Consider the following 14,481-nt stretch of genomic DNA (forward strand, 5'->3'; position numbering starts at 1 on the left):
TCTTTTTAAATAGTCATATTCATTTCACGCGAGCTGCAGTCAAAGTAGGGGGAAGGTGTCTAGGGGTGGGCAACTACTAGCCAAATTATTAGAATTGATACACGACTGGTTGAGCAAAAGGGGCAGTTTCTATTGGATTCAAGGCAGCAGAGCTTTTAGAAATGTCTTTACTTAGTCCAGCCCCAGGGAGAAGACTAAACCCCATGTTGTAATACTGTAATTTTCTTCCCTAGGAAAGCGCGACTCCAAGCACCACTGGCCCACGACAGCTTAAATCCTAGCGTCATCACTTCGGTGACTATTTCTTCTTCTTGTCCTCGTGTCCTGTCTGAGGTCGTTGATGACAGGGATTTAGCAGAATTCACAGATTCGTCAGGATCTGACAAGGCCACGATGAAAGCGCTTCTGCTATGGCCATTAGGGCACTGGAAACTTCAGTGACATCAAGTGATTTACAGGTGCTGAATTTGGGACGTCTGGATCTGCATGCGTTACCTTGATGCTTCTCGAATTGATGGACTGGGTGTTTTGGCTGGAAGGCATTTCAGCCACTACCAGGAGATAAAAATCTCATTTGGCCAGTATCTTCCATATACACATATGAATCAAATGGATGCCATTTGTTGGACAATGACAGTTATGCAAATCTAACTATAATTCCCCTTTCTCTAAGTCAGTTCTGCAGGTCTGGAGAGCAGCCCTGTTCCTGTCCACCACAACGGGCTGACCTGGAATTTGCAACTCCAGCAAAATAAAATAAAATCTCCAGAGAAGAGCACTCCAGCAGAGGAGAAGGAAGATCAGGTTGATAACCTACCTGTACCTTGCTTGGGATGGAAAACTTGGTCTGCTCAGCCTTGCCAGGTGTGTGAATAGCAGTTAGAGGAGGAGGCCAGGAATGGGTCATCTCCTAGGGAAGGAAAAACATCGGAGACCTGATTCATTTAAGTGAGACAGAAAGAAAATTACCCCGTGCAACTTTGCACCCTCCATAAAGGCAACTTCCCAGATCTATTTTGAGACGGCAAGGAACAGGCCTCCTTCCGCGGCATTACTATGTCTTATCTGGTGGATAAACCCCCTAATTACACATTGGGCAACATCCTCTCAGGCAGCAATGACAACATGCTTCAACCAATGAGCCCTGCAGGTGCTCATTTCAGCCTTGTCCAATGCTGAGGTTGGATAGCCTCCAGCAGGCCTCCAGGGTGCTCTGCTCCCATGGCCAGGCTGCCCATCTATCATGTAATGGTCCCCATCCCCACGATGCTGGGACGCCTGAATTTCCAGTGCATATATCTTCACAATGCCCGCACAAGGTGGGAAGTACTGCTCTCCCCACTGTCTCAATGGGAAACCACAGTCTAAAAAGACTAAGTGTCTTAAGGAAGCCAGTGTCTTGGAGGAGAATTGAACTCAGGTCTCTCACCGAGAGCACAACTATTAGGCAACCCTTCCTCCCTAACCAGAAAAAAAACCCCAAAACGGTGTGTTACATTTTTATCATGTTCAAAACACCCGCAAAGGAAATCTCTCCGGGGCTCACTAGCACAGGCCGTAAAACAAAAAAGAGCATGTGTTTGTTTTTAAACACCAAAAGCCCGATACCGAAGGCAATGATACGTCTTCCTACTGACTTCATTGAGTGCAAATTTTGGCCCAAGCTCAGAAAATTAAAATTAAGCCAGACACAGATACTGCAGAAAGTGTTGTTTTAGGCAAAGCTTGTAAATGCTCTTGTAATGACTGTATTTCATGGTAGATGCTGCTCCAGTCTCTCTTGTCTTTGTTTTTAATTCGATGAATATTCAGACAGGCAGGAACACATGTCTCTGGCGATCTGTTACATCTTTGTCTTGGTTGTTTTTCTTTACATACAAAGCGCGGTAGGAATTCTTTGATGAGATAAGAAATACAAAGAGAAAAGGGGGGTCTAGTTTATTAAGTTTTGCATGCAAAGGTGCTGGCTGCGTCAGACCAGTGAGGGTACTCTGTTCAAAGGCCAAGACCGATCATAGCAAATCTTGCAAACTGCAGCCTGAGCTGATGCTCTGCAAGTTAAAAAGACACAGTCCTTGTCTAAAGGTTAAAGATCTGAACCACTGACAAGAAGCAGTTTGGGGGGAAGACGGGGGCATTGGTCAAGCCCGGTAAAACAGTGGTTGCCATCAGTGGCAGATACTTGAATCGTGGAAGGAATCCATAAAGTTTCACTTCTCCGATTATCCCTCCACGGATGACACATCATGCAGCAGAGAGGTTAAGATGAAGTAAGTAATTTGATGAAGTGAACTCGAGTTAGCCTATTTCCTTTGGACTGGTAAGGAAGCCGTGGAAACCAACTACAAATGCCACCCCCAGGGTTAGGCACTTCCCAATGGTCAGGTAACAAGTGACATTTGCCATTCACCATGGTGAACTGCTGCCCAGCCATGAACCTGTAATGGCTTATGTAGCTGTTTAGCTGTGGTCATAAGCAGTCCCAACTCAGTCGGACTACTCATGGGAGCAGAGTCGAGCAAATGCATCGTTGCAAAACAAGGGTCTCGGAGGGAAGAACATCCCTCACTGATGCATCACCACCACGTGACAATGCTTCACAACACTTTGCATTCCCTTGGAAGTTCCCCTGCCCCGATACTTTGTTTGACATAAAACACAGTCTGAAAGGATCTGACTACCCAGAATAATGTATTTGCGTAGCACGTGTGTTCATGTTGAGGTATGAGTTAACTGTCCATGTCAGCAATATACGCCCCTGTGGGAAGTAGACAGGGAACTGCACTATTTTTTTTTCCAGGGGAAGTTAAAAGAAGTAATAAATCCAAATTTGGAAGCATTTAGAAATTCCTGGAAGTAACGATAATAAAACTGAGCATATGAAATGTTTTAAAGTGGAATTTAATGGAAACAAAGTAAGCCCGCAAAATCAAGTTAGGATTTATTTTCACATGGTTTGGACTTTGAATAATTCCAAAATCATGTTAACTGATGGACTGGGCATATGACGGCTATGGTAAGTATGCATATTTTTTTATAGACCTGAAGATTAAATGGGAACATAAACCTGCCCAGCTTGTTGGCTTAGAAGTCACTGTGGTCCACTGGTGTAGTAACATCAAGCGTCCTCCTTTCTGAAAATGATTTAAACATTGTTTTAATTGACTCCATGTGTTTTATTTATTAGGGCTAGGCATGCTCATTTCTTCAGCTCAGTCTGCTTTTTTTCCTAGCTGTAAAAGCCCCCAGGTAAGTAACTAAGAAGTACACATGCAGAAGAAGCCTAATGAAACACCAGGAACATAGCTTTTCTGACCAAATTGTTTAAAAACTGCGGAGATATAGGCCAAATCTGGGTATCAGTGGAAAAGAGAAAATTGTAGAGAGCTTGCAGTCTGAAGCACGGCAGAAAGGGGCAGATGGTAAAACAGCTTGCCAAAACCAGCCCCTAGTAAGGTCTGCTTTCAAGGTGCATTTCCGTATTTCAATTTTCCCCTGATTTCTGCCTTGTTCAAAAGCGTGTGTGTGTGTGTGTGTGTGTGTGTGTGTGTGTGTGTGTGTGTGTTTTAATTCAAGTGAGAATGCTGATCAAGCACTGCAGAAATTGCGATGGAAAAAATGCTGCTATGTCATCTAGTCTCTGTCCCTGCCAAGGCAGCTTCCCTCTCTGCAATGCATTTTGCAGCACCTTCTGCAATCGAACTGTAAATATCCCAAAGCTGCGGGGTTTCTTAACGGCCCGTGGGAGAGACTTCCATGGTAAAACTGTGGGCCAAATGCTCCTCTGCTGCATGAATGGCAGCTCGACAGAACAGCAGACTGGGAAAGCAGCAATTTGGTCTCCCCCACCGGACCCCAGCCAAGAGCTGATGAAAGCTCTGCTTCTGCCATTCCATGCAATGCCTGGCCCCCGGCTTCAGGAGGAGGAAGGAGACGGTGCAGCATGATCCCTGTGATAAAGCTGCTCTGGGATTACTGCTGCAGAAGGGTTGTGGCAGCTTCTGGGAAATGCTGCGTGTCCAACTTCCCTCACACAACGGTCCCTTTAGCTCCCTCGCGCAGAGACGTCATGAGCAGGTTCTGCTTCCAGCCAGGCTGGTGACGGCAGCTGTCAGTCTTGTGCCCTCTCCAAGTTGGTACCCAAGGTTGGTACCCATCCAGGGCTATGCTATTGCCTTCATGCAACCTGTTGTTATACATTTCCTCTGATTTCTTAGTCACACTTCAGATGAAGATTACAAACAGTTTATAATAAGGGGGGGGGGTTAATAGGGTTAAAAGGGTTAATAAACGATGACTAGAGCATACTCTAGACCTAAAGAGTCTGCATTAATAAACCAGTAAAGCACACAAAAAACTTCTTCTAACGCAGGGGGGGCCAAATTAGGCCCTCCAGGTCATTCTATCCGGCCCACGGGGCCCCTAAAAATTTTAGAAAATTAATATTTAGCTGCCTCTGGCTACCTGTCATGCGGCACTTGATGGCTTGCCAAAATTCAGTAAGTGGCCCTCCGCCCAAAATAATTGCCCACCCCTGTTCTAAAGTCTATTAATTGACTTCCAGGTCCCTTCCAGCCCTAATTTTGTACAATTCGATGACCTTTTGGACTCTTGTCACAATTGATCCACCATTTTTGAGAATAATGAACAATGCGTTTTAACCCTTTCCATCACTGGAAAAAACATGACGTGTTTCTCTGCATTTTTCTGGTGTTGGCATTTGCACAGAGCTGCTCATCTTCTCTCTGCTGGGAAGCCAGTCAGTTTAGTAACACATGAAGGGCAGCTAAATTCTGTGTGTGCTATGCATGCTGAACTCAAAAAGCATCTCAGCCAGCCTTATCTAGAAGGAAAAGGCTACTGCAGGAATAAAAAGCAATGCACCCTGGAGTGCAAAACTAATAGAAACGCACAGAAATAAAGGGATTTTAAAATTACTCATGCAAAATATTCCATATGAAATAACAGGCAACTAGTTGGTGTGAGTGCTCGGGTATATCCCCTTATGTGTTAGAGCAGGGGCGGGCAATTATTTCAGGTGGAGGGCCACTTACTGAGTTGTGGCAAGCCATTGAGGGTCACATGACAGGCAGCCAGGGGCAGATAAATATTAATTTTCTAGATTTTTTAAGAGCCCCGCGGGCCGGATAGAATGGCCTGGTGGCCATATCCGGCCCACAGGCTGCATTTTGCCCACCCCTGTGTTAGAGACATGATCAATAAAGTTCAGAGCTATGCATTGGGTTACACTGTTCCGATCCTTTAAGGGAGTCCTAGAAAGAGGGGACATAATAGCTAACAGAATAACCGTAGCGATAGCCTAACAGGGAAAACCAGATTCCTCCATAAAGCCACTAACACAGAAAACAGTTTACTTATGCAAATGCTTCAACAAATTTAGCATCGCTGGCATTTGACTGGCCCACATTACGAGAAAGAGGAACACGGCTGCATTTACAACGATGCCTTCGTCATCCTGGGGAAGAATTTCTATTGTAACTGTAACAAAATCTTCTCCAACAAAATGAAGGATAATTCCAAAATACAGAGTACACAATCCCAAACTTCTTTTTCAAAAGACTGGATTTTATGCTATAAATAAAACCATCTCTCTCTCTCTCTCTCTCTCTCTCTCTCTCTCACACACACACACACACACACACCATTCACCTTGTGGTTTTTCTCCATGACAACAAATAAGTTCCCCTGGCTCAGTTGGTGAATGGGATGCATTCCATATCCTCCCATACTAATTGGCTGCTTTACCTTTCCATATTTGCAGAGCAAAAAGGACTGACAAAAATGCATATTCAGTGAAAATGAATATAGAAATTGTTTTAGAAGCTAACGGGGGTTGGCTATAAACATTACAGCATATGTTTTCCTTTCCTGTTTTCCTAAGATTTGGGAACCAGCTACAGAAAGGAGTAGTAGTGATATGAACATTTTTTTCTTTCTGTTGAGCTCCCATTTATTCTCTGGCTCCCTTCTACCTCCGATTTTCCAATCTATTTTCCTTACGTTGTAGCTTTTATAACTAAAATACACTGATATTCTTTGCTTAGAGCATTTAGGAGACAATAAAAATAGCAAATCATGACTGATGTGTTTATTGCTCTAACAAATCTTGTGTATGTGAAGAAAAACAATGTTCTATTACACTGAGAAGGTATCTCAGCTCAAGAGACTGTTTGGAGAAAAAAAAAATAATGAAGCTACTATATATAACAATTTAGCAGCCCTGATCCATTCCAGAAAGCAGTTTCGGTCTACATCACAGAGTTCACTCTGGAATTTGATTAGAAACCCTACGTTAAGGACAGAATGAGAATAGACAGAGAGCAATGCTCCGATGCTGGGTCTAACCTTATACTCCTGACTCAAGCAAAACGTCCTCTGGCTCTATTGGGAATTTTTGGTGGGGGCAGGAGTCTTAAATCGGGATCTTTCTGAAAGAGAAGCGACTCCCATGTGAGATTACATTAAAGGTCTATCGCTCCACATCTCTGCTTCTGCCTTATTTAGGTTATTTACATGACAAACATCGGAGGGGAATGAGTGCCTCTCCGCAGCAGAAGCAGACAGCCTACCTGACCAGGTAGAACTTCACGATGGATTATATTGGAAAGTTGACTTGGAAAACTCTACACAGCCAGAAGGGATTATGGGGCTTTAGAGGAATGACGACGCCCAAGACTGATGCATCATGGATGCTGAGGTGTAGAGGAGCTAAGATACACACAAATCACAACTGTTTTGCTTGGACCATGCTGTCATGGTTTTGTTCACTAGCATTAACTCCCACCTGGGCTTCCAAGTGCAAGCGAGCCAGGGGTGGGGCTACCAAAACTAGTGGATCATTGACCCAATCTCCTTTGGCCAACCAGCCCCTTGCAGAGTTTCCACAAAGAGATATCTCCAGGGTCTCATCTCGGGGAAAAGGCACTGCTGCCGAGGTGGCCCCACTTCTCCCATGTAGGTACAGGCCCTGCAAGTTTGGGATGGTGTGCTGTAGGAAACTATTTACATGCAGAGAGAATCATTCTGCTCGCCGGATTCAGCTGCTGGGGCAGAAACACAAGACCTCCTAGATTCAATCAGATCCATCCTGTCTCTGATAGTGGCCACCACCGGGTACAACATAGAAAAATATCCAGACTCCTACAGAAATCAGATGTCCCCTCAACCTCACATTACATCTCATCTGAATTTCCAATAGTTGGAGCCTCGTTGGGACCCTGAGCCAAGACAGTTAAAGTCCCGTCCAAAGTCCGTCCACAAGAGTTACATGATGCCAAGCTGTCCACGTAGGTCTCCGATTGCTTTCACAGTCCTTTTCAGGCACTTGATGCTCAACCTACTCCAAAAACAGATTGTCTTTGTCTCACTCCCGGTGACTCAACTAATGACCCTGTTGCCTAACGCACAGTCCTGGAGCCGTGCTGCTGATAGCGCAGCGACGCAATGTCTCCTATGCTCAAGAACTTCACATCCCCACTGAGAGGCACAGTCATATGCCATTTATTGTATTTACTCAGAATGATACTTGCTTGGAATAATCTCCGGGGATGGCACATCTAATTTTCATGGGGGTCCCAGGAGACAGGAAAGTACGCACTGAACTGTTATATTCGACATAACATCCAGACAATAGAACAGCGTAATATAAACAAAAGCCCCATAAGCAATAAAAAGCTAATTCTTTAAAAAGTTACTAATCCCAATGTATAATTTCATCTCTGCAATTTAAAAAACATTGGCAGTGTTCCTTCAAGTAAATAAGCAACCGCTTTTTGAAACTATTCGGTGCTGGCAGTTGTTTAAGGGAATCTGGTAATTTGTTCCATCCATCCTGAGCTACACAAGCAAAAAAGCATGTCTTGAATTGCCTGTTCTCTTCCTTGAAATCCCCAAACTTTAGGGATCACACCAAGAAGACAGCATAATTACAATTTACAGTTTGAAAACAAGACTGTGCATATCCCGAGGCATCGCCCTGCATGCATTTATATGAGAAATGACACCACTTCCTTTGCATTACCAGATGCAATCAATTCATTTTCATCATAGAAAACCCAATGGCTAGTTGTGTAGTCACATGACATGACCTAGCTATGTAATTCATTATAAAACACATTTAATTTCTAGGGCGCAGACACTGAATCAGTGAAAGGAGCATCTCCAAATTCAATAATGGGCAAAACTAAACTGCATAACAGCTAGAATTAGTGCCGAAACATTTAGTTCAACTCTGTGAACTAAGTCCTGGACTGAGTGTAGCCAGTTTATAATCCACAACCTTACAATGTGCTGAAGAGGAGTTCAGCCAAATCCTCGAGGATTTAAAAGCTTCAGCTTGTGCCAGTAAGACATTAGCTTTATTCGTAAGACAGAAGCATCTTTCAGCTGATTTAGCACACAGGTGAGATTAGCACATGACGGTGTACGTTTCATTCAAGTTGAAACCCAAATTGTTTTGGTCTAAACCATGGTTTGCTTTCATTAAAATGGGATTCAAATACCAAACTAGTGCATGTGGTGCTCTATGATGTACATTGAAAGGCTTTATGAAAGCTAGGTATTTTTTCCTTTCCAGACCAGAGTCTATTGCCAGCTCTTCATTTTTTTCTTGCTACCTGAGTGGTGCTAGAATATGATGGTTCCTTCATAGGTTTGCAAATGTAGCAAATCCTTTTTTTTTTTTGTTTTAATGAGCGGAGACATCTGATGAGCTGGCATCAGTGCCTCCGCTGAAACCGGAGACCCTCTCAGATATGCCCACGAAAAGCCACTCGGAGAGTCTCTTTTAGCCTAACCCTGCCTTGTTAGAAGCTATATGTTTTGTCTGGTTTCTTTTCCTTCCAGGTTAGATCTCCGTGAGTCACATTTGCTCCCCCAAAGGCACCTTTGGGTCTCAACACAAGTGCCAAATGCAGGCTCCTTGCTCAGACAATGCATACAAGGCACTTGGGGTCCCTCGAATGTCGCACATTTGAGACTATCACGTTCTCTACAGAAAGGGCCGATTCACCGATGACTGCAACGGCTGTTAACTGCCCTCTTCACATGCCCTGGTTTTTATACTCTTCCACTAAAGCATCGACTACTGTCCCTGTCAGAGGCTCAACACTGGGCTGGATGGACCTTTGGTCTGACTCGCTATGGCCATTCTTCGGTTCCTGTGTATTTTGTGTCTGGTACAGTGCCCAGCACATTGTCAGAGCTGAGTGAATAAATAATAAAGAACCAAATCCTTTCCCTTTGAAGCCCTGGGTGGCCAACAGCGCAATGTGCACTATAGTGCTGACTCAGCGAGTCCTGGGTGGCCAGACAATTCTGACAATTGGTGTCCGATCGCTGGATTAGAAATGCTGCAAACTCCAGCTGTTGAAGGCTGAGTTTTCTCTAATGTAAATGTTCCAGGAGTTCAAATGTTCAGACTGTTTACCTAAGGTTAATGAAAGGGTCTGCTCCTGCTGTAGGAACTGGAGGTACGCAGCCCCCTTGCAGGATCCAGCCCCCCATCCTTTTTCATTACAGGCAGACCCAAGCAGCCACCTAATGCCCAACCTTACCAGCTGGCATTTGAAAAGAAATTTGCAGCTGTAATCCTCTCAACGATAAATCCTTTTATTTGAGGTTTTCCACTTCTCATTCACTCTGTGAAGCAAGCCCTTTCTTACCTCCGCCTCTTGGTATAGGTCTTGTACATCATTGCAATGCTGGCATTGGACTAACTGCTGCGAATCCAATGGCAACAGAAAAATGAATCTAGGTTGCAGGAGATATTTTAATGCAGCAAATACTTTTTTTGGCACATTGGCTCTGACAAGTTAAGCCAAGGTAAAGAGAAAGGAAAACCAAACTGAAACAACTTGACTGGCGCAGAGGTTTGGTTTGATCTCACTGTGAGTCTAGAGGTTTTCAGGTGGCAAGGCTTACGTTGTCTAGTATTTGCATTTGCTACTCCATGTGACAGATAAATCTGTCAGAGCGTACGAGCCTAATCCTGGGAGGGAGCCCGCACTCTCAACTTCCATTAAACTGAATTACAATTGGCGACCCTTAGCCCCTTAAATTTGTAACCAATACATTCAGACTGGCATGCATCGGGTCTGCTTTTTCTCTTTTCAATGGCCTTGTGCCATTGTCCCATTCCCAAATAGCCAATTCCATAGCTACCTCTCCAACAGGTAATATCTAACTGACAAACTTACAGCAACAAGGCAGAAAGAAACTGGCAGGTCCTTATCAACGCTGTCTCAAAACACCATATTTATTTTTACAGCAAAGCCAGTGAACAGGGCCTAAAATCCCACAAAACTAAAATGTAAAAGGTCTGGAGCACTGTAACTTCAAAATGTCTCTGCATTACAAGACTATGGCATTCATGGTCTTTGTTGCCTCCATCTGGTCAAAAAGCAAGAGCAGACTACTCATTAGCAATGGTCTCTCTGAGGTCAGAGCAGTAACCTGGACAGATGCCCAAGCAAGTAAAGACCACCCGGCACTACCATGGCTACTCCTCTAGTTAGCTCTAAGCAGCTTGTGTTATTCATAACTTCAGCAAGTGTCAAGCAGTGACAATTACCAGTTATCATACAAAGTGGAACTGGAATAAACCTGCCACAGAGTATTTTTTTTCCCGTACAACATGCAATTTATTATCATGTTCCGGCAATTACCAAAGGGAGTTGTTGATCTCACTTTGCTGGAGAGATACAAGGGCTAGATGCAGTAACACAGCTTTCTTTTTGAAGGATAACTTGTATTATAAGTGAAAGACACTATAAAATGACAACGCTACTGCAAAAGGAGACAGAATGATACATTTAGCGAAATCCCCAGTCTGAGCCTTTTCAAAGGAGAACACAAGCAGTTAGTATAATATTTCTAAGGGTTGCTGTATCCTTTCAAACATGATCGCTTTCTTGTAGTTTACACTTATCACATTAAGAAAAATGGTAATGAGGAGATCATGACAACTTCTTTTAAAAGTAACAAAGGCTCAAATGCTGAAGGGGGAAAAAAAAAGTGATAACTATTTTCATGGAAAAAGGCCTCCACTGAACCACTCTCTGCTTAAAGTCTGTTCTCTTGTTATTTCTGAGCTCAGGAAAAACAAGGGACTGCTCTATGAATAAATCTGAGCACTTAAATTTGTATTTAAGTGATCTGTATAATCTCTTTTTCTGGATAAACTGGCAATGCAGCCCTCTGCTGACTAGGGCTCTGAATCTGCGGTTTAGAAAAATCAAATACTGTTCCAAGTAGGCATGAACTAACTGGTTCAGTTCAATCAGTTTACCCACTTTTCTGAATTTTTACCTTCTTTCGCACCAAACTCAAATCTTCTTAGAGGTTCAGAACCATTTTTATTAAGGGCAAGGGATGCCAACCATATCGCTCTTAATCTAAGATCGCATTGCTTGAGTCTTAAGTTTTCAAAGCCAAAAGGGACCATAATAATACGATCCACTTTCATACCATGTTTCATCAGTAGATCTCAGAGCTATTTAACAAAAGAAGTCAGTGTCATAGCTTTATGCCCATTTTACAGACAGGGAAAAGAGCAGAAGAGGCATATCCCAAGTTACCCACTAAACCAGCTACGCATCGGGAACAGCAGGTAAGTCTTCTAGGACCCAATCCTTTTTCCTCTCAGTTCACCTTCATCCTTCAGTCTATTCATACAAGCTTCCTAAACTAGCATATGTTCATGTTGTACTTGTTTCATTCCTGAAAAAGGGAAAAGGGATCATTTTTCTCCATGTGTGCACAACACCTTTGAAAGGAAGATGAGGCCCAGAGCCACTTTTTACAGAGGAGTTGTAAACTGCTAAATATAAGGGTGTCTAGGGTCGACAATGAGTAGCATCTTAACCGTGGAGGCACCAGTGGGTAACACTATGCTACTGGTATCAGGTAAAATAAATAGTGCACAGAGAATGTCAAACAAACATAAAAATGTGTATCACTCAGGCCTGAGCTTCAGATTCGTGTTTGTAATCAATTTTTACCTCTTGTCACTGAACAATTGTCACCCAAAGGTTTAACACTCTGAGCTAATAAAAACATATTTCTTTCTAATGCTACAGTCCAACATTTCCTCCAGCTGACTCCAGCTAGCTAGGGCTTTTGTACGACTGCCTTTAAATTGAAAGTAAGAAATTCCTTGACAAAAAAAAAAGAAAGAAAGAAAGAAAGAAATCATTCTGGTCAGGGATTTGCCAGCTACCTACAGAGATTGTTATACGGCTGACATAAATCAATGTGGCAGGATCTACAGGCTAATTAAACAAATGTGACAATTTTAATGTGACAATTGAAAAGCTCAGAAGTGTCTCTCCATCCATGGAGCGTGCATTCTTCTCAACTGCATATTAAGAAACATGTACTGTATTAAGAAATTGAAAGGAACTTACATATTCAATAAAAAACATAATTATAAGCACAATTTGAGATATGTGGCTAAAATAGATTGGAAGTTCATAAGGGTTCTCAGAACATTAAATGCAATGACATGCTTTCTTTAAGGAAATGTAAGAAATCCTTCACAGAGATGGATAACCCAAACTGCGTAGCATAATTTTAAATGTCTGACTGAGTCTTGCCTTTGTACAGTTATAATATAGCACCGATAATTCTTTTCACTTACATAAACCTTCCAGCTGAGGATCTCAATGCATTTTGCCAATAATGGATTTATCCCCCCAGAACCCCTGCAGAAAGAGTGGGCACTAATTTCCCCATCTTACAGACGAAGGAAGTGAGGGGCAAAGTGGAATCTCAAGGTCACACAGGAAGACAAAGGCTGGAAATTTTAGCCATCTCTTGCCAACAAATATCTTTGACAAGTCTGTATATCTACTATGAGAGGTGTTCACAAAGTTAGGGGGGCAGAACAAAGCATGCCATCACCATTGGGTGGGCAAGCGGCTGACCCCAAAGACAAACTGACTGGATGGATGGGAAGTATAAGGACACTTTCTGAAGGATCATATACGTGTGGAAGCCCCAGGCAGAATAATCTAGATTTAAAGATGAGACAGAGGCCAAGACAAAGCCCACTGCTATAAAGATGGGCCCTAGATTGGGGAACTTCTTGTTTTTGGGAGATGATTGCTGCTAAGAGTGCCTACCCAAATCAGGATTGCTTTGGAAAAGCATAGGGAAGTCAAATGAAGCGTCTCTTGTCCAGGGGGTCTTATGGGACGAAAGCCTCCTGATCGCTGTGTCCCTCTCTAGAGAAGATGAGATGGGGTCATATTTGAACCGGGCACATTTGCAAACACAGGCACAAAAGTTTTTGAGCCTCTTGGTATTAGTTGAATATTCCCCTCCCTCTCTTATAACACTGACCAGTGTGACATAAAATGGGATTTACATGACTCTAACTTCAGATGTGGAAAAAATTAAAAAAGTATCCCTTGTGGCTTTCAAGCCTTTCCTTCTTGGGAAGGTTGCACAGTGGAAATGACCCATGCGCCATCAGGACCGCACAGTAACACCGGTTACTGCTAAAGCAAGTACTCAATGACTGTGCAGTACCAACTATGATCAGGCACACGTGTAGACGTGCCCTGGGAGTATCAGTTTTGTGTCTCTTATTCTTTACTTGCTTCTTCTGATCCCCCTCCACTTGGGTCCATGGGCCTTCCTTTTTATTGTCAGTTCATCTCTTCTTACGTATGCATTGTAGATGCTTGGTTATAGTCTCTGAAATAAGATGGGCTCCTGCAATTGTCCTTGCTCATATTGTCAGGTGACTAAATCCCATCTTTGGCCAGATTCTGAGAGTGATGACTAGGGACCTACTGAAATTGCGATTTTGTGGAAATTGCAAAACCCAGCATTTAGTGGCCAATGTCCATGAAATCCACAGGAAAAAAAGAAGAAAACTTACTAAAAATAAAATGCTGGCTTCCTAGAGGGAGCCAAAAGTCCTCTTGGCACTGTGGCCCAGCCATGAAGCCCACAGGGGCGGGGGGAGCCTGCTGGCATACAGGGGAGCCCAAGATAGTCCCCCCCCCCCACCAATTGGCTGAGAGAGCTGCCTGTCACGTGGCCTTGCCCCTCTCCACCAATTGGCAGTGAGGGGTGAGGCCTCATGATGAATAACTCTTGCAGCCAATGACTGGTCCTCGTGGTCCCTGGGGCCCCTCAGCCCATCAAAGGTGTGTGTGTGTGGGGGGGAGGTGGGGGCTCCATGATCAGCCCACAAAAATGGTGGCCAGCCCTGCTATCTCCCTGCAAAATCAGCTGGCTGCCTCCTCGAGTTGGGTAGACCCCTAGTAATGACAAGCTTCGAGATGGATGCATGCAGCTTACATTCAAATTTGGGGATGGCCTAGGGAAAATGCTTCCTTTTAACGTCTTCCAGGAGGTTCCCCCTTTATTCAAGATCCAAGGGGAGAGTTATAGGAATAGGAGGGTCTCTTCAAAGAATTTTTTTTTTTTTTTTTTTTTTTTTTTTTTTTT

The 14,481-nt window shown here is 43.5% G+C and overlaps 1 protein-coding gene across 3 annotated transcripts in view; it reads right to left on the minus strand.

Annotated features, from left to right (window-relative positions):
* AFF2 (AF4/FMR2 family member 2) overlaps positions 1-14,481 on the minus strand; it is a 635,691-nt gene that overhangs the window by 161,814 nt on the left and 459,396 nt on the right. For all 3 annotated transcript variants that reach the window (XM_019521659.1, XM_019521658.1, XM_019521657.1), the window contains one exon: positions 818-910. In XM_019521659.1, coding sequence (XP_019377204.1) covers positions 818-910 — 93 coding nt within the window. The remainder of the gene's footprint in view (positions 1-817; positions 911-14,481) is intronic.

Source organism: Gavialis gangeticus, unplaced genomic scaffold (assembly GCF_001723915.1).
Source record: "Gavialis gangeticus isolate Ggan-Ray unplaced genomic scaffold, GavGan_comp1, whole genome shotgun sequence".
NCBI classification, from domain to species: domain Eukaryota; kingdom Metazoa; phylum Chordata; order Crocodylia; family Gavialidae; genus Gavialis; species Gavialis gangeticus.